The 25,968-nt window shown below is 48.6% G+C and overlaps 2 protein-coding genes across 3 annotated transcripts in view; one reads left to right on the plus strand and one right to left on the minus strand.

Moving 5' to 3' along the window:
* Positions 1–6,923: 6,923 nt before the first annotated feature.
* Positions 6,924–12,295, minus strand: C15H14orf119 (chromosome 15 C14orf119 homolog). Of its 2 annotated transcripts, XM_060255405.1 has the most exons (3): positions 11,792–12,295; positions 10,231–10,300; positions 6,924–7,423 (listed from the first exon to the last, which is right to left on the minus strand). In XM_060255405.1, exon 3 carries the CDS (start codon positions 7,420–7,422, stop codon positions 7,075–7,077), a length of 348 nt encoding a protein of 115 aa, XP_060111388.1. In that variant the 5' UTR covers position 7,423; positions 10,231–10,300; positions 11,792–12,295; the 3' UTR covers positions 6,924–7,074. The 2 variants fall into 2 exon arrangements, with proteins under 2 accessions (XP_060111388.1, XP_060111387.1); XM_060255404.1 differs by lacking the exon at positions 10,231–10,300 and having other exon boundaries at positions 11,792–11,987.
* Positions 12,155–25,968, plus strand: part of ACIN1 (apoptotic chromatin condensation inducer 1) — a 52,847-nt gene continuing 39,033 nt past the window's right edge. Inside the window, exons 1-3 of the mRNA XM_060255352.1 lie at positions 12,155–12,465; positions 18,013–18,075; positions 21,228–21,339. Of these exons, the coding sequence (XP_060111335.1) occupies positions 12,328–12,465; positions 18,013–18,075; positions 21,228–21,339 (313 nt within the window). The 5' untranslated portion in view covers positions 12,155–12,327. The remainder of the gene's footprint in view (positions 12,466–18,012; positions 18,076–21,227; positions 21,340–25,968) is intronic.

The following is a 25,968-nucleotide window of genomic DNA, read 5'->3' on the forward strand; positions in this document are numbered from 1 at the left end:
CAAGCTGGGGACTCATTCCACCGACCTTGGAAGCATGGAAGGCTAAGCAAACCTGGAGCCGGCTACCTGAACCAGCTTCCGCCGGGATCGAACTCAGATCGTGAGCAGAGGGCTCCCACTGCAGTACTGCAGCTTTACCACTACCCACCAGCTGTATGTAAGTTCTGCTCACTGCACCCCATTCCCTTGTCCGATGACTTATGCATGCATACGACAGCCGACATTCTGAATAAAACTGTGTTGCTACTGGGCTCCGACTTTTATCTTGCACTCTGTTCCGGACAGGAGGAAAAAAAATTCTTCACCCCAAGAGTTGCTAACTTGCAGAATTCACAGGAAAATAGAACATATTCTATTGCTTATGCCTGCAGTATAAGTTACAACTGAGTAATACTGCTTACAAATGTTGGTTCAACCAGCAAGCTACCGGAAGATGCTTTGAGCGTCTTCTTCGCCGAAGTCTTGCGGATTATGTTTCTGAGAACACGGCCCTTTACCACAGCACATGCTTACCAGAAGGGGGCGCCAGACAGGGAGGGAAACATCAGAACGTGAATTTACTTTGTGCAGCAAGGGAACCCGTGTGGAAGGGAAGGGAAAGGAAGGGGGACACTCAGTTCACCTGCCAGTACCTAATCTCTAGGTACATTGGCCTGATCCAACATGGTTTCTCTTATGTTCTTAGGTAACCGCTATTTGCTGCACTTCTACTAAAGGGTGCTTGCATTTTGCAGACAATGCTGGATGGTGTTCTGGAGGGCATGTGGCATTCCGGTTCACACAAGTGGACAGTGCACCTTAGAGCAGGGGTGTCAAACATGCAGCCCAAGGGCCACATGCAGCCCAAGGGAATCACAGTGTGGATATATAAGTTTTTAAAAAAAATATTGCACAAACACTGCACAACAACAGATCCAAGTGGGCAGCCATGTTGGCCACTTAATGTAAGAGCCACATCGAATAAACATCAGATGTTTGAGAGCCTGCAAGACAGGCAGGAAGGAAGGAAAATAGAAGGGAGAGAGAGGAAGGAGGGAAAGGTGGAAATAAAGCAACTTTAAATATATTCTCGAAGCCCCCTCCCCTCACTGGCTTGGCTTGGAGAAGCGATTTAAAGAGACAAATGCCTTCTCCAAGCTGGCTGAAAGGGCAGTTGGGGACTCTGAGAGCCACACAATGTGTGTGAAAGAGTTCGCACGTGGCTCCTGAGCCACAGTTTGGCTACCCTTGGTCTGAAGCAAGAGAATTAAGTAAGAGTCCGGTAACACCTTTCAAACCAACAGAGTTTCATTCGATGCATAAGCTTTTGTGTGTTACACACACACTTCTTCGCATATGCACTTGGAACTGTACATGCACACACAACAGACTTTTGGATATGAACTTACTATATGGACTCCGAGGGACTGTAGAAAATATTCCAGTACAGCATGTTTACTCATTGATTATAAAACTTTACTGAGCAAATTAGGGAGTATAATATACATTGTTACACAATGTTTGCCCAAAGGTTTTTTGTTTTTGTTTTTAAAGGTACCTAATCTCTGCCAAACAAGCGCAGTGCGTTTCATACTGACCTCCAAGGGCTCATTTGCTTCCTCAGCCCAAGCAATGAATTATGACAGCCCGCCTTGCAGGACTGTTGTGAAACACAGATGCCCGAGAGGCCACAAGGCACTCTCCGAACAAATAATAGGCATTCCATGCTGCAAAAATCAAGCTGTGACACACGGCGGGGGAGGGGACATGTGGCAGCAAAATCACCTCATGGAGGGAACTGGCTGGGTGAGTCCAACCTGATTTTGTCTGTCTTGTGGCAGCCACAGCGCCAGACAGCCAGGCTGGAATGCAACCCCTATTGCCGTTGTCGCTGCCAGCCTAGCAAACCTGGGTTTGGAAAACAAGGCCGCAGCACATCCCTCTGCCACTCCACGAGTCGCTAGTTCTCATTAACATGGTTTCCGCCAATACTCCCTCTAAGCTGTAGTCTTGTGAGCAAAAAGTCTACTTCCTGAGCTACTGGCATTAAAGCTGAGAGCTACTGTATAAATTACGTGTGTTCTGGTGCCATTTGTCCTGAGCTGAGACAAAAATGTGTGAGCTGGAGGCTAAGATACTGTGAGCTAGCTCACACTAACTCAGCTTAGAGGGAACGCTGGTCTCCGCCAGTGTTTCTTCTAAGCTGAGTTAGTGTGAGCTAGCTCACAGATTTTTAGCCTCCAGTTCACACATTTTTGTCTTCGTTCACGAAGGATGACCGCAGAGCTCAATGATTTACGCAGCAGCTCACAACTTTTAATACCAATAGCTCACAACGTAGAATTTTTGCTCACGAGGCTGTGCAGCTTAGACAGAACATCGGTCTCCGCTCTTCTCTTGAACAACTTGTACGCAGAGCGTATCCGCAGAAATGCCGTCATTTGCAATGGGACCGTGCGGTTGACAAATGGAGGAGGAGGTTTTTTGTAATGAAAAAACCCCAGCAAGTCTGCTTGCCTCTTCTTGGGCCTCAAAAATGATCTAAAACAAAAGGCAGTGGAGAGAAAAAAACAGGAAGTCCAAAGATCTGCAGGCTAAGGAAGCAACCCCGGGCGTCCCTTGCGACAAGAAACCAGTTGCAGCAGGCCTTGATAGCCCAGCAGCAAATATCCCTTTGGAGAAGTCAGCAAGTTTGCATACGCTTCCAGAAAGGGCGTCATTTACAACACATTACTGGTGGGGGAAAGAGAGAAACAGGCTGTCTTTGCTGTCCTCTTGCTTATCTCCCAACCTCAGTCAAACCAAAGGTTTTAAGATAGCAAAAGAAGCCGCCCCCTCCTTTGGGGACAAAAAGCAAAAGGCAGACAAGATGGAGAGTCAGCAATCCAACTCCCGAGAGGGAGGGACTGCTGGAACAAAGGAATTCCAGCTTCACCTTGGGGCACCTTCTGTTAGGGTGTGACAGATTGAACCGGGTGTGGGGCAGGACATTACCCTTTTAGACTGTTCTATTGTTTTTAGAAGAGCCCCGTGGCGCAGAGTGGTAAAGCTGCAGTACTGCAGTCGGAGCCCTCTGCTCACGATCCGAGTTCGATCCCAGAGGAAGCTGGGTTCAGGTAGCTGGCTCCAGGTTGACTCAGCCTTCCATCCTTCCAAGGTCGGTAAAAGGAGTCCCCAGCTTGCTGGAGGGAAAGCGTAGACGACCGGGGAAGGCAAAGGCAAACCACCCCGTAAAAATGTCTGCCGTGAAAACTTTGCGAAAGCAATGTCACCCCAGAGTCGGAAACGACTGGTGCTTGCACAGGGGACTACCTTTACCTTTTTTTAAGGTTAGGGTTAAAAAAATGAAATGTCCTCTTTTTGGTCCAGGCTTAAGACAATGAGAAGAGCCCCGTGGCGCAGAGTGTTAAAGCTGCAGTACTGCAGTCCTAAGCTCAGCTCACGACCTGAGTTCGATCCCAGCAGAAGCTGGGTTCAGGTAGCTGGCTCCAGGTTGACTCAGCCTTCCATCCTTCCGAGGTCGATCAAAGGAGTACCCAGATTGCTGGGGGGAAAGCGTAGGTGACTGGGGAAGGCACGGGCAAACCACCTCATAAAAACGTCTGCCGTGAAAACTTTGCGAAAGCAATGTCACCCCAGAGTCGGAACTACCTTTCACCCCAGAGGGGACTACCTTTACCTTTTTATTGTTTTTAGATTGTATATTGTTTTAAGATGTGTATCTGATTTTAACCTGATATCATTGACCGTTGTTAAACGCTCAGAGCCCATTCGGGAAAGGGCGGGCTATCAATCGAAAATAATAAATAAAAATTAATTGGGATAGAACAAAGCTTGAACATATGAAGCTGCCTTATACTGAACCAGACCCTTGGTCCATCAAAGTCAGTTTTGTCTTCTCAGACCGGCAGCGGCTCTCCAGGGTCTCATGCTGAGGTTTTTCACACCTATTTGCCTGGACCCTTTTTTGGAGATGCCAGGGATTGAACCTGGGACCTTCTGCTTACCAAGCAGATGCTCTACTACCGAGCCACCATCCCTCCCCTGCTCTCCAGGGTCTCAAGCTGAGGATTTTCATGCCTACTTGCCTGGACCCTTTTTGGAGATGCCAGGGATTGAACCTGGGACCTTCTGCTTCCCAAGCAGATGCTCTACCACTGAGCCACCGTCCCTCCCCAAGCTTGAAGCCAGTGGCACCTTCTTATTCTGTACACGGCCTCTTTCTGAAGAAGTGGAAGGTCAGGAATGTCTACCATCGCAGACTGGGTGTCCTGGATCTCAAACGGGAAGCATCAGAGCCCTCCTTCCAGTCACTCCGCAAAGGGAATATAGAAGAGAAAGGCCAAAATGAATTCCAGTCCGCAGGTTTAATGAGACATGTGGAACTGGGAGGGTGCTGGGTGCAGTGTTTAGAGCAGGGGTGTCAAACATGCAGCCTGGCCCCCTCCCCCGCCGCCCGGAGAGCTCCTATCAGGCCCCCGAGCAACTGGCTGTCATCTGCTTCCTTCTCCCTCTCTCTTGCTTCCTTCTGCATCATCGCTTGCTTTGCAAGGCTTGCTCAATTGCACAGGAGCTACAGAGCAAAACCTCTATTTTCCCCATTGGCTGAGGCTCCTCCCTTGGGGAGGAATAGCTTGCTTGGCCAGGCTCTCTCAATTGCACAGCAGAGCTACTGAGCCAAATCTCTCTTCCTTCTGTTGGCTGAGGCTCTCCCCCCTGCCCTGGGGAAGGAAGGAAAGAGCCACAGCTTCCTTTGGCCAATTCCCTGGTTCCCATGGGAAAAATACAAAGAAAGATCAGGGGTGGCCAATGGTAGCTCTCCAGATGTTTTTTTTTTGCCTACAACTCCCATCAGCCCCAGCCAGCATGGCCAATGGCTGGGGCTGATGGGAGTTGTAGGCAAAAAACATCTGGAAAGCTACCGTTGGCCACCCCTGGAATAGATGCTTTTGAGCTGTGGTGCTGGAGAAGAATCTTGAGCGTCCCTTGGACTGCAAGAAGATCAAATCGGTCAGTCCTAAGGGGAATCAACCCAGACTGTTCCTTGGAAGGAAGGTCAGATGCTGAAGCTGAAGCTCAAATACTTTGGCCACCAAATGAGAAGGTAGAACTCCCTGGAGAAGACTCTTGAAAGTCCCTTGGACTGCAAGAAGATCCAACCAGCCAGTCCTAAGGGAAATCAACCCAGACTGTTCCCTGGAAGGTCAGATGCTGAAGCTGAAGCTCAAATACTTTGGCCACCAAATGAGAAGGGAGCACTCCCTGGAGAAGACTCTTGAGAGTCCTTTGGACTGCAAGAAGATCCAATCAGTCAGTCCTAAGGGAAATCAACCCAGACAGTTCCCTGGAAGGTCAGATGCTGAAGCTGAAGCTAAAATACTTTGGCCACCCAATGAGAAGGGAGAACTCCCTGGAGAAGACCCTGATGCTGGGAAAGACAGAAGGCAAAAGAAGAAGGGGACGGCAAAAGAGGAGATAGCTGGACAGCGTTACTGATGTCACAAACACGAATCTGAGCAGACTTCGGAGGATGGCGGAAGATAGGAGGGCCTGGTGAGACTTGGTCCACGGGGTCGCAAAGAGTCGGACTCGACTGTGCGACTGAACAACAACAGCAACAAAGCCCAATCTTGTCAGATCTAGGAAGCTAAGCAGGGTCAGCTCTGGTGGATGGGAGACCACCAAGGAAGTCCAGGGTTGCTGCGCAGAGGAAGGCAACGGCCAACCACCTCCGTACACCTCCTGCCTCGAAAACCCTAAAGGATCACGGTGAGTCAGCTGCAACTTGACAGAAGAAATGCAGATTTATACCCCACCCTTCTCTCTGAATCAGAGACTCAGAGCAGCTTACAATCTCCTTTACCTTCCTCCCCTACAACAGACACCCTGTGAGATGGGTGGGGCTGAGAGAGCTCTCACAGCAGCTGCCCTTTAAAGGACAACCTCTGCCAGAGCTATGGCTCACCCAAGGCCATTCCAGCAGGTGCAAGTGGAGGAGAGGGGAATCAAACCTGGTTCTCCCAGATAAGATTCCGCGCACTTCACCACTTAGCAAGAGCTATGGCTGACCCAAGGCCATTCCAGCAGGTGCAAGTGGAGGAATGGGGAATCAAACCCGGTTCTCCCAGATAAGAGTCCGCGCACTTAACCACTACACCAAACTGGCTCTCTAACAGCACTTCCCATCACCACCAGAGGTCATAATGCCCTGACTTGGAAGGCCCAGGCTAGCCCAATCTTGTTAGAGCTCAGAAGTTAAGTAAAGGTGGCCCTGGTAAGGACCGGGATGAGAGTTCAACAAGGAAGTCCACGGTCACCGTGCAGAGGCAGGCAACTGCAAACCACCTCTGCTCGCCTCTTGCCTCGAGAGGCAGGGCCCGCCCCAGGCTGTCTGACACCTTAGGTAACGCTCTGGTGCCCCGCCCCCATCATCACCGAGTCACATGGGAGGTGCCCAAAGAAGGCCGGCGCCCTAGATGATCACCTAGTTTGCCTAGCGGGGGGGGGGGGAAGTGTAGATGACTGGGGAAGGCAATGGCAAACCACCCCGTAGAAAGGTCTGCCGTGAAAACGTGGTGAAAGCAACGTCACCCCAGAGTCGGAGACGACTGGTGCTTGCACAGGGGACCTTTCCTTTCCTTCCAAGCCAGCCAGCAGTTTGGAGGATGCATTTAAAGTTAAAGTTGCTTTCTTCCCACCTCTCCCTCCCTCCCGTGCACGAGTTCTTGTATTGTGAGAAAGGGAGAAAATAAATTTTTCTACCTTCTCTATCCCATGCATAATCTTGAGAGCCAGTTTGGTGTAGTGGCTAAGTGTGTGAACTCTTATCTGGGAGAACTGGGTTTGATTCCCCACTCCTCCACTTGCACCTGCTGGAATGGCCTTGGGTTAGACCTGATGGTACTTTCCACCATAAGACTGCTTTTAAAAAATAAACAGCTGAATATCTGGCATATCCTTTTTATTCTCTTTCGCGATGACTCCTGGTCATACATGGGTTGACAATTCCTTGGGGGGGTCGCATCAGTCCAGCACAACAAGAGAGAGTTCACTGCGTTTGGGGGGGGAAACCAGAGGAGGAGAGAAGTCTCGTCACTACTCCTGTCCTGCCGTTTTGGCCACCTCTTGATAAAAGCGGGAGGACAGGCCCGGCTCCACCTCCTCCAGCTGCCGCACGAATTCGTTCCGCTCGGCCTCCGACCAGCCCCGGAACCACTGGTCCCACAGGCGCATCTGGCACTCAAAGATCGACGGGGGCTTCCCGGGCTCCATGCTGAGTCCCGCTAGCCCTTCCAGCAGGGGCAGCACCTTGCAGGGCACGGCCTTGTCCACCAGGTCGTGAAGGAAGCGCTCCCGTTGCGCAGGGGCCCAGCCCGACAGCCAGTGCAAAAGGCAGCGGATCTCCTGAGCGGTCACGTACGACAGGGGCAGTGGCTCGGCCATCCTGCGGAAAGCAGCGGAGAAACATGGCAGGAGACTGGAGAGAGGCAGGGAAAGGGACGAAGCAGGAACAGACCCGGCAGTGAAATAACCCTGACTAGCCCTGATCGTGGAAGCTGAGCAGGATCAGCCGCACTTAAGACAGTGATCATGCATGCAACATACAGCAATTTCAATGCACTTTCAAGCTTAAGAACGTAAGAGAAGCCACATTGGATCGTGTTCCCTCTAAGCTGAGTTAGCGTGAGCTAGCTCACAGATTTTTAGCCTCCGGCTCACACGTTTTTGTCTTAGCCCAGGAAAAATGGCCCTGGAACGCACTAATTTATGCTGCAGCTAACAGCTTCAATATCAGTAGCTCACAACTTTGAGGCCAGTAACTCACAAAAGTAGAATTTTTGCTCACAAGACTCTGCAGCTTAGAGGGAACACTGGATCAGGCCAGCGGCCCATCCAGTCCAACACCCTGTGTGGCCAAAAAACCCAGGTGCCATCAGGAGGTCCACCAGTGGGGCCAGGACACTAGAAGCCCTCCCACTGTTGTCCCCCCCAAGGACCAAGAATGCAGAGCATCACTGCCCCAGACAGAGTTCCATCGATACCCTGTGGCTAATAGCTGATAGACTTCTGCTCCGTATGTTTATCCAATCCCCTCTTGAAACTGTCTATGCTTGCAGCCGCCGCCACCTCCTATGGCAGTGAATTCCACATGTTAATCACCCTTTGGGTGAAGAAGTACTTCCTTTTATCCATTCTAACCCGACTGCTCAGCAATTTCATGGAGCGTCCACGAGTTCTTGTATTGTGAGAAAGGGAGAAAAGAAATGTTTCTACCTTCTCTATCCCATGCATAATCTTGAGAGCTAGTTTGGTGTAGTGGTTAAGTGCGTGGACTCTTATCTGGGAGAACTGGGTTTGATTCCCCACTCCTCCACTTGCACCTGCTGGAATGGCCTTGGGTTAGCCATAGCTCTGGCAGAGGTTGTCTTTGAAAGGGCGGCTGCTGTGAGAGCCCTCTCAGCCCCACTCACCTCACAGGGTGTCTGTTGTGGGGGGAGAAGATATAGGAGATTGTAAGCCATTCTGAGTCTCTGATTCAGAGAGAAGGGCGGAGTATAAATCTGCAATTCTTCTTCTTGTAAGCCTCTAATGCAGGGGTGGCCAAATGTAAACTAAACTTGCTAAATGTAAGAGCCACACAGAATAAATGTCAGATGTTTGAGAGGCACAGAAAGGAAGGAAACTAGATGGGGAATGGAGGGAGAGGTGGGAAGAAAGCAATTTTAACTTTAAATGCATTCTCCAAGCTGGCTTGGAAGGAAAGGAAAGGTCCCCTGTGCAAGCACCAGTCATCTCCAACTCTGGGATGATGTTGCTTTCACAACTTTTTACGGCAGACCCTTCTACGGGGTGGTTTGCCATTGCCTTCCCCAGCCATCTACATTTCCCCCCCAGCAAGCTGGGTACTCATTTGACCAACCTCGGAAGGATGGAAGGCTGAGTCAACATCGAGCCGGCTACCTGAAAACCCAGCTTCCGTCAGGGATCGAACTCAGGTCATGAGCAGCGCTTAGGACTGCAGTACTGCAGCTTTAACACTCTGCGGCGCAGGGCTCTTTAGCTGGCTTGGAGAAGGGATTGAAAGAGAGAAATGCTTTCTCCAGTGGGGGTGGAGGCTCCAAGAGCCGCACAATGTGTGTGAAAGAGCTCCTGAGCCTCAGTTTGGCCATCCCTGCTCTATCATGCCACCTCTCAGTCGACATTCACACAGTAAAATCCAGCTGGAAAGTGCATTGAAAGTGGATTGACACTATATTATTTAGCATGTGTAATCACAACAGCCTTGGTATTCAGATGGAAGCCTATGCGGAAGAAGGCCATGGTAAACAACTTCTGCTCATCTCTTACCTTGAAAACCCCATGGGGTGGTTCACCATAAGTCAGTAGCAACTTGGTGGCACACAATTAGACACCCAGCGCAGAATAGCAGTTCGAGTGTCAGGCTAGGATCTGGGAGTCCCAGGTTTGAATCCCCATTTCTGCCATGGAAGCTTGCAAGTTCTCAGACAGAGGTTCTCCCAGGTCCTTTAACCCAGGGGTACAGAGAAGCCTGCATTCAATGCCTGCTCTACAACACTACAGCAAACTGGGCGTTATTGTGGCAGGCTCTTCTGAAGAACAGACGCGGCCGTCCGGGGGTACAGAGAAGCCTGCATTCAATGCCTGCTCTACAACACTACAGCAAACTGGGCATTATTGTGGCAGGCTCTTCTGAAGAACAGAAGCGGCCGTTCTGTTGCAGAAATGTCACACCCTGGCACCCAGAGCGGGAATGTGTGCTATAAACGTGACGGGCAGAAGCCAAGCCAGGTTGTTTCTGTTCTGGTATCCCCAATATGGGGAGAAAAGGGAAAGGAAGGCTACATCCTTGTACTCCCAAGAAGTGTGTGAGAAAGCGGAAAATCTGCATGAGGGAAAAAAATGGCCAGTTTCCTGCAAAAAGCAGAGAGGAGCTGCTGAAAATGAGCATGTTTCGAACAGATTATTTGTGAGGGGAGAGGGTCTGTATCGGTCCCGTGAGTAACTTGGCTTCAAATCCGATATTTGCCAAGGGCGAAAAATAGTCAGAGCGGGGCTCCATGCTGAGTTCTGCCAGCCCATACGCTTACTTCTTAACTGAGTGGAAATCTGATTAAAGTCAGCTGCTTTTCAACCACAGTAGGGGCAGAACCGGGAAAGAGCTTGCTCTAAGTAGCGCTAAGCCCTTCTGGAGCATTCCAAAAGATATAATACAAAAAAGAGATTTCTTACCCAGGACGGCGGGGTGACCAGATTTCAAGTGAATGGGAGCCAGGTCTCAGTCGCCAGGCTCTGTTTCAGGCTGCACCGGAAAATGCACATGCAGAACACCAGTTAGAAGGTGCAAAGGCTGTGTGTGTGCTAGAATGTGCAAAGGTGTGTGTGTGCAGTGGCGGACTGGCCAGGGTATCAGCTTGCTTGATGGCAAGTGGGCCCCCTTAAACATTAGGCAATATGTTAAAAACATTAATGACCTTTTAGTAGCTTGAAAATATAATAGAATTCCCAGTATTGTTGCTGAAATGCAACTACAATTTACATTGTATTTAGGGTTGCCAGCCTCCAGGCGGGGCCTGGGGATCTGCTTTTGCAACTAATCTCCAGCTGGCAGAGATCAGCTCCCCTGGAGAAAATGCAATCTGGATTTCCCTTTAACATCTACCGCATACTGCCAGTAATATGTACAATATATGCACACTGTGATTACTAACATATACATTTCACAAGTTTTAATCGTACCTTTGTCCCACGAACATATTTTTTGAAAATGTTATTACGAAAATGAAATGACAGCCTTAGAGTTGTGGGTGGACCCTGATGTCTCTGGGCAACCAATATTTTTATTTTTTTCCAGACTTTTCAATACAACATTACTTGTATAGTTTTATTTCTACGTAAATCTTGACCTCGCTCCATGAAAAAGATATATGTTTCATACTTAGTCAAGTGTTTGATCAATCTGCTGTTGACATACTGCTTTAATTCTGCCTATATCTGTATACCTATACAGTTTTATATGTCTTTTAAAAAATATTTTACTATATGCATGCAAGAATTTGTGCTTTTCTTATCCTGTTTCTGCAAGAATACAAATGAATATATACATATATTCAAAAAAACTAATAAAATGTTAATATTAAATATTTTTAGAGCCAGTCCGCCACTGTGCGTGCGATGTGTTCCCTAAGTGGGTAACCGCAGCTGACCCATGCATTTCAAGGAGAGGAGAGAAACACGTGGTATCAGTGTGGTTCCCTCTGGTTTCTTATTTCTATGAAAAAAACATCCTTTCTAGTAAACAGTATTACAAAAAACTAATTTATCTGTGAAAGCTTAATTTACGGTACACTAGGGAACATATTGGATTTTTGTTTATTTGGATATAGTTTGGTTTAATATGATTTTTTTTTTTAGCTTTGCCTAATGTTGTTTTAATTTTGTATTTTATGAATACATGTAAGGATGCCTTCACACTCTGTATGTTGAAATTGCTTAATAAAGACAATTTAAAACTTATATACATATATATATATATATATATTCCAAAAAAAAGTAATAAAATGTTAATACTAAATATTTTTAGAGCCAGTCCGCCACTGTGCGTGCGGTGTGTTCCACAAGTGGGTAACCGCAGCTGACCCATGCATTTCGAGGAGAGGAGAGATGGAATTAGGCTGGCAGCCTTTCGGTGGCTTTTCCCTTCCCACCCCGCAAGGCACGGCCGACTCCTTCTCCCCCACCTGCGCATCCAGCAAGGCATGCACGCGACGCCCAAGGGCTGCCCGGTCCTCACCTGCGTCCGCTCCTGGCTCAACAGCGCGCGCCTCCCACGGCCTCTTCCATCTTCGCGAGGTACACGACCCAGGGGGCGGAGGAGAGACGGAAAAGGACGAGAAGGGGCGGAAATCCCCGAACTTCGCACGGGCCGCCCGCCCAGTCCCTTCCGCCGAGGCGGAAACTGCCGAGTGTTTCCGTGCAGAAGTAAAACATTCCGGAGGTTACCGAGCCCCTTCCGGAACTTATTTCCGGGAGGGGGGCTCGGCGTGGAGGAAAGAGCGAAAGGCTCTTCGGGTGAACCGGAAACACCCGAAGCAGGCCGGAAAGAATTGTCAGATGAGGGAGGCGACGGAGGATGCGCTTCCCCCCGATTGGAGTCGGGCGCTGAGCGGAAGTGTCCGGAAAGAAACGACTGCTCCCGAAGCGCGAGCGAAGATCGACGAGCGCGCTCGAAAAGGGTGGCGGAGGTCACCTCAGATTGCCGAAGCCGCCTCCGGAAGCTCCCGAACACCTCCGAAGCTCTGGGGAGGGCAGGCAGCGGCGCCACACAAGATGGCGGACGGGGAGGAGGTTACTCTGGACGGGAGGCCGCTCCAGGCGCTGAGGGTCGCCGACTTGAGGGCGGCTTTGGTGCAGCGAGGCCTGGCGAAGAGCGGGCAGAAGAGCACGTTGATCAAGCGCCTTCGCGGGGTGAGGAAAAAGGGGCCTGTGGAGGGGGGCCCCGGGGCCCAGGCTGCTCCGCGCATGCGCAGACGAGCACGCAGTTTTTGCCTCCAAGCGACGGGCCCGGGGCCCCGGGGTGCAGAGGGATGACACACGCATGCGCGGGGCAGGATCCCACTACTGCCACCAAGAGGCTGGGTGGGAATTTGGGATTGCATGAATGTCTGGAGAGGATCTGCTCTCGCGTTGGGGGAGGATAGGGGTGCCGCCTGGGACGTCGCTTCCGAGTTGCCCAGCGAGGGGAGGGAAAGGAGGGTCTCCTTTAAAACAAAATTAGTGCGGAAAACCATCACGGTCATATCAATGGATCCTGTTGCTGGGTTGGGGTTGCGCGAATCTCCGGGCTGATAGGAGTTGCCGTTGGAAGTTAGCTTTTGGGGCGGTTCTGGGCAGACCCCTTCCTCTGCTTGTCTACTCTTTTCGTATCTTGTCTCACCCGTTGGGTTTTTGCTCCGAGGAACTTCCCGTGGCTGTTGATTTGTTCGTCAAGGTTCCCTGCAAGATGTTACAGGCCGGCGGGGGGGGGGGGGGGGTGGATAAGCGAAATAAGCTTTGCAAGAGGTTTAAGTGCGTTGTCAGAACTCTGGATCTCCCATGCGAGTGGCACCGGTCTTGAAAGTTTTTCTAGCCGAAGTACTTGCTAACGTCCTCTCTCTCCGCCCTCCTTTCAGAATAGAGAGAGGTTTAGTTTTGCATGAGTTTTTTTTCCTGAGTCGGTTCGGATTGGAGTTGCACAAACTAAGAACAGCAACATGAAAGAACGCAGGACTCCCTTCCTGGCCTGTTTATTTACACTATGTCGCTCTTTGTGTAGTATTTAATATTTAATACAGATGGGAGATAGGAGCTGAATAAACACAGCAGTTGTTGCATGTGAAAGAGAAGGGGAGGCCGGGGTAGGGGCCTACCATGAGGAATTTTAGGACCTTGCAGGAACTTTCCTTGTGGGTGAGGTGAAGAGGGAAAAGGGGAAAGCTGTGCTTCTTGATAGCAGAGGGTTTGCGTTGGGTACCGTGGTCATCGAAGCAAGGGGCAGATGCTGCCAGCTCTTAGTCCGTTTTATGGGGATTTTCTCCTTGGTTACAAGATACTGGCCTTTTCCGTCCTCACTCCCTTAGTAACCTGTGGCTTCTCGTGGTCCCGCTTTGCATTTTTGGCTCCGTTTCAGAATGTTCCTAGCGCATCCTGTAACTGCAGTAATCCGACAACCTGTTAGGTCGGTCGGTCGGTTTTCCTTTCCAGCAGATTACTAGAAGGTGGTTGCATTTCAGACAGGGCGGCCTACCTGAGCCCACGTTTTGGGTTCAAAGCCAAGGGGAGTTGCAGATTGAGGACTCGCCATTACAGTCTGTCTCGGTGCTGCTCACAAGGCGTGTGGCTTTCTCGGTCGTGTGCGCGTGCGTGCGTGTTAGGGATGGCGGCCTCCAAGTGGGATCTGGGGATTCCCCGCAATTACAACTCATCTCCAGCCTACAAAGATCAGTTCCCTTAGAAGAAGACTGCAGATTTATACCCACCTTCTCTCTGAATCAGAGACTCAGAGCGGCTTACAATCGCCTATATCTTCTCCCCCCCCCCCCCCACAACGGACACCCTGTGAGGTGGGTGGGGCTGAGAGGCTCTCACAACAGCTGCCCTTTCAAGGACAACCTCTTTCAGAGCTATGGCTGACCCAAGGCCATTCCAGCAGGTGCAGGTGGAGGAGTGGGGAATCAAACCCAGTTCTCCCAGATAAGAGTCCGCACACTTAACCACTACACCAAGCTGGCTCTTAGAGAAAATGGAGGGTGGACTCTATGACGTTGTACCCCGCTGAGCTTGTTGTCCTCCCCCAGGCTCCATCCCCAAATCTCCAGGAGTTTCCCAACTTAGATCTGGCAACCCTGCTTCCTCATCCTTCGCTGGTGGCTGAGGGGACTTGGCAGCCTTAGCGCATGTGTGTACTTTAGAGCAGGTGAGATGGGATTAAGCCTCCTTCTGTGTTGTACATACTGTCCTATTTAGTAAATAGATTCTGTCTGGGTGAGAGTTGGGTCTTTAATTGGACCAGTCGCTCGTGAGCGTTGCCCTGGAATACAGCCTGGAGAGGAGACGACTGAGAGGTGATACGGTCATCATCTTCAAGTACTTGAAGGGCTGTCATGTGGAGGATGGTGTGGAGTTGTTTTCTGTTGCCCCAGAAGTAGGGCCAGAACCAGTGGGTTGAAATTCAGTCGGAAGAGTTTTTGGCTAAACAATAGGAAAAAATGTCCTGACAGTTAGATCGTTTCCTCAGTGGAACAGGCTTCTTCGGGAGGAGGTGGGCTCTGGTTTTTAAGCAGAGGCTAGATTGCCATCTTGACAACAATGCTGATTCTGTGAAGAAGAAGATGATGATGATATTGGATTTATATCCCGCCCTCCACAACAAAGAGTCTCAGAGCGGCTCACAATCTCCTTTACCTTCCTCCCCCACAACAGACACCCTGTGAGGTGGGTGGGGCTGGAGAGGGCTCTCCCAGCAGCTGCCCTTTTCAAGGACAACCTCTGCCAGAGCTATGGCTGACCCAAGGCCATGCTAGCAGGTGTAAGTGGAGGAGTGGGGAATCAAACCCGGTTCTCCCGGTTAAGAGTCCGCAATCTTAACCACTACACCAAACTGGCTCTCCAGCAGATCATGAGAGGGAGGGCAGGAGGGTTGCATCAGTGCATAGTTCTTGTGGTCCCTTCTTACATGCCCAGGGAAATGCTGTTTGCCACTTTAGGGTCAGGCAACAATTTATTTCCAGGCCAGTTTTGACAGAGATCCTTTTTTTTTTTTTTTTGCCATCTTCTGGGATTGAAGTAGAGGTCACTGGGCTGTATGTAGGGGGGAGGTACTTGTAATTTTCCCTGCATTGTTCAGGGGGTTGGTCTAGATGACCCCAGAGGTCCCTTCCAACTCTTATATTCTATGCAAGGGAACAACCAAAGGCAACCACTTCCAGCCCAACATACTTGGGATTAGATTTCGAGATAAGTTCTGTTTTGTCGAGAGGAAACCACCGGGGGAAATATTAAGCGTGACTTGTGAAGCAGTACTTGTGCTACATAAATGGTGACTTCACGTGACAATGATGAATGTCTGTCTACCCTGGTAAATGTAGTTTTTGCTCAGATACATTCCTGGCTGCCACTGTTTATTTCTTCTCTGCTGGCCCAAATTGGTTTTGAACGATGGGAAGAAGGAATCTTCCCTTATTTCACGGCTTGCTTTCTGTCTGCTGGTCTTTTGCCCACTGTTATGAGGCAGACTTCCTGTTCTAGGCTTGAAAAAATGTAAAGGTCAGGGCTGTAGCCAGTGAGGTGCTCCCAGTAAGAAAGAAAGGCCGGGATTGCTGCAAATTTTTGTAGGGGCAATGCCCACAGTGCACCCTGCTGGCTACAGCCCTGGTAAAGATGTAAGATGCTTTCCAATAACCGGGCTTCACAGGCATTCAGTTGCAGCCTGTGTATCCAAGGGGTGGTTGAGTTGCGTCCGACCAGAGAGTTTCTTTTAAGGGGAACAGGGTTGCTTTGGGGATGGAAGCGTTTTCTGTTTTGTTTCTTGGCTTGCTGGGCTGGACGGTCTCTGGGTGAGGACTGACTGTGGTGGTTCTAAATTACATTTAATTGTCGGCAGATCAAATAGCAATTTGGATCTGGAGATTCGGATCTCTGTGTGAGCCTGAGCCAGCTGCTGTGCCTTGGCTTCAGTTTTTGCATCTTTAAAATGTCACTGTTACCAAGACTTGCCTTAAAAAATGACACTCTTTTGCAAATCTATACTGACAAGGAGTTGCAGAGGCGTCTTCTATGATGCATTTGACAAACCCCCTCTCCCCTGAGATGCATCATTATTAGTGTGTGTGTGTGTGTGATGGTTGATGTCAGCTGGCTGATTCATTGGGATCTTAACTGGGGGCCAGGAGTGAGTTTCCCTTGAAGATCAGAAGGGAGCAGGGGTTTAAAAAGGTTGCTCTGGAGCCCAGGTTCCAATGGAACTGTGTGCTCGGTTATGACCCGTGTTCCCTCTAAGCTGCAGAATCTTGTGAGCAAAAATTCTACTTTGTGAGCTATTGAAATTGTGAGCTACTGGAATTAAAAGTTGTGAGCTACAGCATAAATTGGTGCTCTGGGGTCAATTTTCCTGAGCTAAGCCAAAAATGCGTGAGCTGGAGGCTAAAAATCTGTGCGCTCGCTCACGCTAACTCAGGTTAGAGGGAGCACTGGTTATGACGCAAGGAAACTGAACCGAACCCCGCCGCCCTGAGCCTGCTTCGGCGGGGAGGGCGGGATATAAATTAAAAAATGTTGAGTTTTTGCATTGAGAAAAATTGTGCTTTTAGTTGAGTCAGATCAAGGGCACAAGATTGGGTGGTTAGATGAGACCGATGCTGAGCAGGGTAAAAAGATGCAAAAGACATAAAGCAATGACTTGCGATTGGCTGTTGCATAATGGCGGTGAGAACCTGGGGAAATCTGGGCTTAGAATGCGAGATCGATTTGAGTCACGGGATTTGCGATGTCAGAAGTAGTTCATCAACAGGTCCGAAGGGGCAGGACCGGATCGACATGTTTTTTGAAGGGGGGGGGCAAAATTAAAAAATGACAACCCCTTATGGACCATTCTGTTTTATGGTCCCATAGAATACAATGGACTCCATACCCAATTTGGGCCCCCCACCCCCGTCGGCACCTGGGGCAAGCAGCCCCTTTCTGCCCCCCCTCCAGATCCAGCCCTGGGACATATGGAATAAGAAGCTGCCTTATACTGAATCAGACCGTTGGTCCATCAAAGTCAGTATTGTCTTCTCAGACTGGCAGCGGCTCTCCAGGGTCTCAAGCTGAGGTTTTTCACACCTATTTCCCTGGACCCTTTTTTGGAGATGCCAGGGATTGAACCTGGGACCTTCTGCTTACCAAGCAGATGCTCTACCACTGAGCCACTGTCCCTCCCCAACATGGTATGTTAGGATGGTGGTCAAAAGCACCATCAGATTGCAGCTGACTTTTGGTGACCCCTGCAGGGTTTTCAAGGGACATTCAGAGGCGGCTTGCCATTGCCCGCCTCTGAGTAGCAACCCTGGACTTCCATTGTGGTTTCCCATCCAAGTACTGACCTGGACCAACCTGACTTCCGAAATCTCAGGAAAGCAGGCTAGGCAGAAACATTGGGGTTGAATTTGTTGGCAGTTGGGCTTGCTATGACGTTTGGACGAGGTCGGGAAATGTCAAGCTGGCCTAGGTGGGTGATCCTTCTTGAGACAATTGAAGTGGGGGCGGCAGGGAGAGGGGTTTGGTGCCAGGCCCTTAAGCCAAGGTCGATAATAAATTGGCTGTCTGTTATTGGGCTGAGCAGGGAACGGCAAAATCCTGCTTTCGGGTAGGCGACCGATTGGCTCGAGGTGTTCACGGAGGCTGGGATGGGTTTTGCGGAGCAGCTCGGCACGGGGCTGAGGCCCAAAGTTCTGGGAAGCTGGGGATTCCCTGACCTGGTCTTCCTTTCTGTTGCAGGCTCTGATGCTCGAAAACCTCAAGCACTCGACACCCCACACCACCTTCCAACCCAACTCCCAGGTGAGAGCCGCCGGTTGCCGGCTGAATATGGTTGAGTTCTGGGGGTGCAGGAAGCAATTCCGTTCTTTTCTCCGCTCTCAACTGTCGGTCTCAAAAGCCTTGCCTTAAAACTGGAACCCTGAAATCCTGGGCTCTCAACTACCCGCATGTATTGTCAAGGATCAAAGGGGTTCTTTTCCATTGTGGGATTTGGTGGCAAGGAACACACAGGTGGTGCAGAAAACAGGTTTTTATGGAAATCTCTCTAGTAAGAAAAGCAGAGATGTTCTTTATGTCCCTCCTGTCTCTGGGGATCCCCCAAAATGACAATGAGCAGACCTCAGCTCAGACCAAACTGCAGAGCAGCTTTATGCAGTTAGCCAAATTCAGGTGTCTGGTTCTTCTTTTGGGGTGTTCCTGGCAATAACTTTTTCATTTCTTTGCTGCGAATCACCAGAAAGATTTCAGTAAAATCTGTCAGTTCCCTTCACTACTTAAGTACATGCGAGAAGCCGTGTTGGATCAGGCCGATGGCCCACCCAGTCCAACCCTGTGTCATGCAGTGGCCAAGACCCGGATGTCATCAGGAGGTCCCCCAGTGGGGCCAGAAGCCCTCCCACTGTGCCCCCCCCCCAGCACCAAGAATACAGCGCATCACTGCCTTAGACATAGTGTTCCCTCTATATGTTGTGGCTAAGAGCCACTCTTAGACCTCTGCTCCATATGGTTATCCAATCACCTCTTGAGGCTATGTTTGTAGCTGCCACCACTTCCTACAACAGTGAATTCCACAAGTTAATTACTCTTTGAGTGAAGAAGTCCTTCCTTTTACCTGTTCGAAACTTACTGCAATTTCATAGAATACCCATGAGCTCTTGTATTGTGAGAAAGGGGAAAAAGTACTTATTTCTCTACCTTCTCTGTCCCATGTATAATTTTGTAAGCCTCTACACCAGGTGTGTCAAACCTGCAGTCCAGGGGCTGAATCAGGCCCCCAGAGGGCTCCTATAAGGCCCCTGAGTAACCAGCTGTCATCTGCTTCCTTCTCCCTCTCTCTTGCTTCCTTCTGCATAGCAGTTTTCTTTGCAAGGCTTGCTCAGTTGCAAGGAGCTACAGAGCAAAACCTCTATTTTCGCCAATGGCTGAGGCTCCTCCCTTGGGGAGGGAGGGGAGAGGCAGAGCTTCTTTTTCCAGGCTGTCTCAATCACACAGCAGAGCTACTGAGCCAAGCCTCTCTTCCTTCTGTTGGCTGAGGCTTCCCCCCCAAGTCACCTGGGGAAGGAAGGAAAGCGCCAGAGCTTCCTTTGCCCAGTTCCCTGGATCCCATGGGAGAGATGCAAAGGAAGCACCTTTAAGACCAACGAGTGCTAATGTTTTAAGCATGTTATATTTTAAGCTTTTAAAAAATAGTCGTGTTTGTCTGCATCCTTTATAAAATTTATACCTCTGCTACCTAGCATTACATTTTACGACATGTTTTAATCATGTCTTAATTTTTTAAAAGTATATATTTGTGTTTGTCTGTGTTCTTTATAAAAGTGATATCTCTGCTACCTAATCTTGAATAGATGCACGCATGGCCCGGCCCGACATGGCCCGGCTCAACAAGGTGTCATTTATGTCAGATCCGGCCCTCATAACAAATGAGTCTGACATCCCTGCTCTATACCTCTCAGTTGTCGTTTCTCCAAGCTGAAGAGCCCGAACCTCCTTAACCCTTCTTTGTAGGGAAGGTGTTCCATCCCCTTGACGATTTTAGTTACCTTTTTTTTGCACATTTGCCTCTGAACCCCACATGTGTGTGTGTGTAAAGTGGCATCAAGTTGCAATGGAAATATGGTGACCTCAAGAGATAAGAGGCTCGCAGAGGTGGTTTGCCATTGCCTTCCTGTGCATAGCCACCCTTGAATTCCTTGGTGGCATCCAAATACCAATCAGGGCTGACCCACGTAGCTTCCGGGATCTGATGAGACGGGGTTAGCCCGGGCCATCTAGCTTAGGGCCTGAACACCTTAGCGGGAAAGAATCATTCGCCTCTTGCCGGAACCCCCCCCTCCTCCTTCCAACGCACACCCGCATTGGGGACTTTCCTCCTTGAACCAGGAAAAAAGTGACTGGGAGATTGGGTGCTGGAAAGCAGCCTTCCCATTCTGACTCACTAAGACACCAGTTTTCGAGGGTGGATATAAAATTGTGGACAGCTGAACTGGACTATCTATCTTCTCTGTTGAGAGGCAAGACTGTAGAAGATGCTAAAAAATATTGGGAACCACTATATCAGGGGTGTCAAACTCATGAGGGCCGGGCCAGGCCATATGTGCACCTATTTAAGATTAGGTAGCAGAGATATACATTATATAAAGAACACAAACACAAATATATATTTTTAAAAACTTAAAACATGCTTAGAGCGTTAGCATTCATTGGGCTTAAAGATGCTTTCTTTGTATTTCTCCCATGGAATCCGGAGAACTGGGCAAAGGAAGCTCTGGCTCTTTCCTTCCTTCCTCCTCAGGCAACTGGGGGGAGCCTCAGCCAAGAGAAGGAAGAGAGGCTTAGCTCAGTACCTCTGCTGTGCGATTCAGAGAGACTGGAAAGCAACCTCTGCCTCCGCCCTTCCCCAAGGGAGGAGCCTCAGCCAATGGAGAAAATAGAGGTTTTGCTCTGTAGCTCCTTGCAGCTGAGCAGGACTTGCAAAGAAAACTGTTATGCAGAAGGAAGCAAGATATAGGGAGAAGGAAGCAGATGACAGCCAGTTGCTCAGGGGCCTGATAGGAGCCCTCTGGGGGCCTGATTCGGCCCCCCCAGACCGCATGTTTGACACCCCTGCGCTATATGCTTGGCTTGGCTCTTCTGCTTGAATCCCACATTATTGCTACCCGATGAAAATTCCTATTGTCACTTCTTGTATCTGTAACATGACTGACTCGGATGGATACAAACTAAGACTTACAGTATTTGCCCTTTATCTCAATGCATCTTGAATCCTTTTGAATCATCTCTCCTTTCTTGGTATTATGATATGCAGAATGTAACATTTCCGTATCCATTCTTGTTTTCCCATTCCCTTCCTACCTCCTTCCCCTTTGTTGTAAATCTTAATAAAACTCTTTAAACTGGATAAAATTGTGGACTCCTGCCCTTCTCAGGCCTGCTTTCTCGTGTCCCAGCAGATTGGCGAGGAGATGAGCCAAAACAGCTTCATCAAACAATACTTGGAAAAACAGCAGGAGCTGCTCCGGCAGCGCCTGGAACGGGAGGCCCGGGAGGCTGCAGATTCAGAGAGTGAGTATCGCCTACCCAGCATGCACATAAAGCTTTCCTTGTTCAAAGAATGCCACGTGCATTGTTTGGTTGCGGCCCTTACAACAGCCCTGCAAGGAAGGCAAGTATTCTTCCTGTAATGCACTATGTGGGGGAGAGTGTGACACTGAGACTATCTCAGTCTTGGCATTCTGACTTGCCTACTTGCCATCGAGTAAAATCTTGGTAGAGATCTCCCCAGTGGCAAGTCATTCCACTGCAGTATGCCAGCAACAAGCATGTGCCCCATTCTGTATTCCACAAATCTGTTTTAAAGAGCCAAAGAATTAAACTGTATTCCGTTGTTTTCCTTGGGCTCTCTTCTGTTAATCTAAGAAACAGATACTTTCTGATGCAGAAGGATTCAAGTTTGCCTTTTCCCCCCCTGCAAATGTAATTCTCTAGATAAGCTCTGAGTGTGTATCTAAGGAGTTAATTCTCCTTTTTTATCTATTAAAGAGTTTCTGTGAAATTTGGGAACTGGTACCACCTCTAAAACTACTGATTCATTCACAGATTTGTTCACAGATAAATCATCCTTTATTGTCAATATGTTTTCAGATACCTAAGTTCATGGCCATTTATGAAAGGGAACGAGTTTGTTTAAATATTTGTACCATGATCTTTCTCTCCACTGGGACACAAAGCAGTTTATAATATCATTTTATCCTCCTCCATTTCAACATCGTAACAGACTTGTGATGTAGGCCGGGCATAGAGAGAGTGACTGGCTTACGGTCACCCAATGAGCCTCCTTGGTAGAGTTGGGATTCGAATTCAGGTCTCCCAGGTCCAACCGCAGACAGTCAGTTTGAACAGGGGAAAGACACGATAGAGGTAATAGTGGCAGGTTCTAGATTAAAGTACCTTCATTTCAGAATGCAAGAGTTTTTTGGGGAAAATAATACAATTACAATTGGAGGAACAGACAGAAAGGTAGATAAAAGGATGCAATATTTAAAAAGAATGTATTATTATTTTCAGTTCAGTTACCTTTATTGGCATTAAAGGAGAGATAAAAGAGGAAAGGACAAAAATAGATGTACACACATGTGCACACAAATGGATAAAACATGCCAACATGAGTCAAGACAAAAGAACATTCTAAAAGGGTCTGAAATCTGTTCAAAAATAATTTAAAAGTCAGTCTGTCTAATACAAATTAAAATTGTAATACATTCCTGCGTATAAGAAGAGCGGCCTGCAAAAACTTTGCCACGGCATCAGTCGTGTTCCCATCATTGTTGTTTAATAGAGACAGCAGTTTATATGAACCTGGAAGCTCTAAGATCCTATCAAGGTTTAACGATAAAGCGCTGCGCTGAATAATAACACAATAACAGCATTGTAATAACACATGAGACACAGTTTCAATGGACCCACTTGCACAAGGACATAGCAGAAGGTATGCTGTTAAGGAAAGGATATTTTTGGGAAAAGCCCAAAAGAAATTGGTAGAAAATCCTTGGGTAACATTAATTATTTTTTTAGAAAAGACAGGCAGTCGAATAAGAAGAAGACCGCAGATTTATACCCCGCCCTTCTCTCTGAATCAGACTCTGAGCGGCTTACAATCGCCTATATCTTCTCCCCCCACAACAGACACCCTGTGAGGTGGGTGGGGCTGAGAGGGCTCTCACAGCAGCTGCCCTTTCAAGGACAACCTTTGCTGGAACTATGGCTGACCCAAGGCCATGCCAGCAGGTGCAAGTGGAGGAGTGGGGAATCAAACCCGGTCCTCCCAGATAAGAGAGCTATGGCTGACCCAAGGCCATGACAGCAGGTGCAAGTGGAGGAGTGGGGAATCGAACCCGGTTCTCCCTGATGAGAGTCCACGCGCTTAACCACTTGGCAAGAGCTATGGCTGACCCAAGGCCATTCCAGCAAGTGCAAGTGGAGAGTGGGGAATCAAACCCGGTTCTCCCAGATAAGAATCCATACACTTAACCACTACACCAAACTGGCTAGTCTACATTCATACTAAAGAAGAAAGTCACGTGTTTATTGCCCTGTCTGAGCCATCGTTGACCTGCAGTGACACAGAAGGAAATACTAGTATAATCCCAGACACGGTTGTGCAGGAAAGTAAATATTTAGCAAGATAACTTTCAAAGATCAAAATAGAGGTCATGATGCATTGTGAGGTTAGATGTGACGCCAGAGTGTTTATTCATTACGCGTTTATTACTTACGCATTGTGAAAAGTGGCATATGCAGAAGCTAGTTGGGTTTTTGTTAATTCGATTTTTTTCTTTATGATTGAAAGGGTTCAGATTGGTATAGGTTTACTGGAAGTACTTGTGCGGCTGGGAAAAAAACAATCATAAAACATTTCTAAATGATAAAATAAATTGATTTATCCTAAAACGGTCGATTCGGTTGGGTTGGGTTATCCCGCTTTAGTTTTCTTTACTATGAAATAATTCAACTCTGTAATTCTAAGTAGCTGTGAGGCCATTCCGCAGTACTTGAGATAATCTGCTTTTGCTTCTCTTTCTCTTACCAAATTGTTGAGAATTTCTGATACGCTCGATACAAGATTTCTTGGCTCTCCCATGTTCCAAACCAGCATTCTGCTTCACCACGCGCACTGCCTCGCTGAAATGAGCATTCTTAAGGCAAAACACGAATGCTGGGAGAAGATGCTTCTGAGGGCCAGAAATCTCCATTCCTCTTTGACATGCATCTAGTTCAGCAGAATGTGCTTGTTTTGGGGTCTGTTTCAGAAGGCTGGGGGGAGGAGTGATGTGGTTGACGTGGGTCGACAGAACACACCGGGGGACTTTGAGGTGGTGTGTTACATTGAGTGGGATTTGAAATGCTACCCTCAAAGTGTAGCTGTTCCTCTTTTGCAGTTGCATGTGTGGGGATCTGCACATCGACATTTTGCCTATGGTAGTTTTGATACAGCGCTCACACACGATACTGTCCCAAGCAGGGGTTGAACTTTCCTAAAACCATTGATGTTCCTGGATGATGTAGAATGTTGTAGCTCAGCTTTTGAGGGCGCTGATAGGAGAAGGCGGGCATTAGATATGTGAAAGACTAAGAAAAAAAAATTCAGAATGGTGGTGGGTTTCTCCGCCCCCCCCCCCCAAATCCCAGGAACTCTTTTTCAGTCTTTCCCATGAAAAAAAAAGAGAGAGATTTGGGGGTGGAGGGAATACTGGCGGGGGGAAGACTCCTATCCCCTTTTAGAATTAGTGAAATGAGTTTTTTTTAAGGAAATGTTTTACTTGCTTATGGTATTTAAGTAAATTTATCCACAACCTTTCTCCCTCAAGGGGACCCAAAGTACCTTACATTGTTTTCTTCTGTTTCATCTTCACAACACCCCTGTGAGGTCAGCTAGGCAGAGAGGGCGTGACTGGCCCACGATCATCAGGCAAGCTTCCCTGGCAGAGGGGGGATTTGAACCTGGGTCTTCCAGATCCTAGTCTGACACAATGACCACCATCCCGTGCCAGCTGTCTGAAGCAGAGGTGTCGAACATGCGGCCCGGGGGCCGAATCAGGCCCCCGGAGGGCTCCTATCAGGCCCCCAAGCAACTGGCTGTCATCTGCTTCCTTCTCCCTATCTCTTGCTTCCTTCTGCGTCACAGCTTGCTTTGCCAGGCTCTCTCAAACGCACAGCAGAGCTACTGAGCCAAGCCTCTCTTTCTTCTGTTGGCTGAGGCTCCTCTCCCTCCTGGTTCTCTGGGGAAGGAAGGAAGGAGCCAGAGCTTCCTTTGCCCAGTTCCCTGAATTGCACAGGAGAGGTACAAAGAAAGCACCTTTAAGACTGAGCGCTTCTTTAAGCATGTTAGTTGTCTTTGTCTGTGTCATTTATAAAGTTTATATCTCTGCTAGCCCGACATGGCTCGGCCCAGCCTGACTTGGCCTGGCCCGACAAGGTCTCATTTATGTCAGATCCGACCCTCATAACAAAGGAGTTTGACACTACTGGTCTAAAAACGTGCAGCACAATCATTTTTATGTAGCACTGTCTACAGTTTTAGATAATAGTAATTCTAATTCTGATGTACAGCCATGTTTTCAAGGCTGGCCTTAATTTGAATGTCAGCTATACTGGCTGCAATGAATATCTCTGGTCTTTAGTGAGTCTGATAATAAATTATTAAAGAGTGGGGGTTTTTTGGTGCTACGAAGTTGACCTTGATATCCGCATATGCCGGTAGTCTTACGTATTGCGTGAACGTTTTGGGATAGCCTTCTCCAAAGGATATACTTTCTTTTCTTTGCTGCAAAGTTTGCTTTCTAATTTCAGCTTCTATTTTTCCTGCCTCTCCTGCGCTCCAGGTAGCAGAAGGTAAGCTCTGACCTGGATAGGCCAAGCAAGCCCAATTTTGTCAGATCCTGGAAGCTAAGCAGGTTCAACTCTGCCAAGTACTTGGATGGGAGGACGTCCTTGGAATACCAGAGGTGGGAGGCAGAGGCAGCCTTTATTCAGCCACTTCCCTGAATATCCTCCAGGCTCCCAGTAGGGGTCAGTCACCATTACTTCCAGGTGTGCATGCACACACACGCGCGCACATATAAATAAAAAATACCCCCCAAAGGTAGGAAACGGTACAGCAGTTTGCTGCGCTCTCTAGTATTGAAGAAAAGCAAC

This window comes from Heteronotia binoei, chromosome 15, assembly GCF_032191835.1.
Source record: "Heteronotia binoei isolate CCM8104 ecotype False Entrance Well chromosome 15, APGP_CSIRO_Hbin_v1, whole genome shotgun sequence".
NCBI classification, from domain to species: domain Eukaryota; kingdom Metazoa; phylum Chordata; class Lepidosauria; order Squamata; family Gekkonidae; genus Heteronotia; species Heteronotia binoei.

What these genes read in the sequence shown, in the direction of transcription:
- C15H14orf119 (XM_060255405.1), bottom strand. Translation starts at nt 7,422, where the DNA reads ATGGCCGAGCCACTGCCCCTGTCGTACGTGACCGCTCAGGAGATCCGC.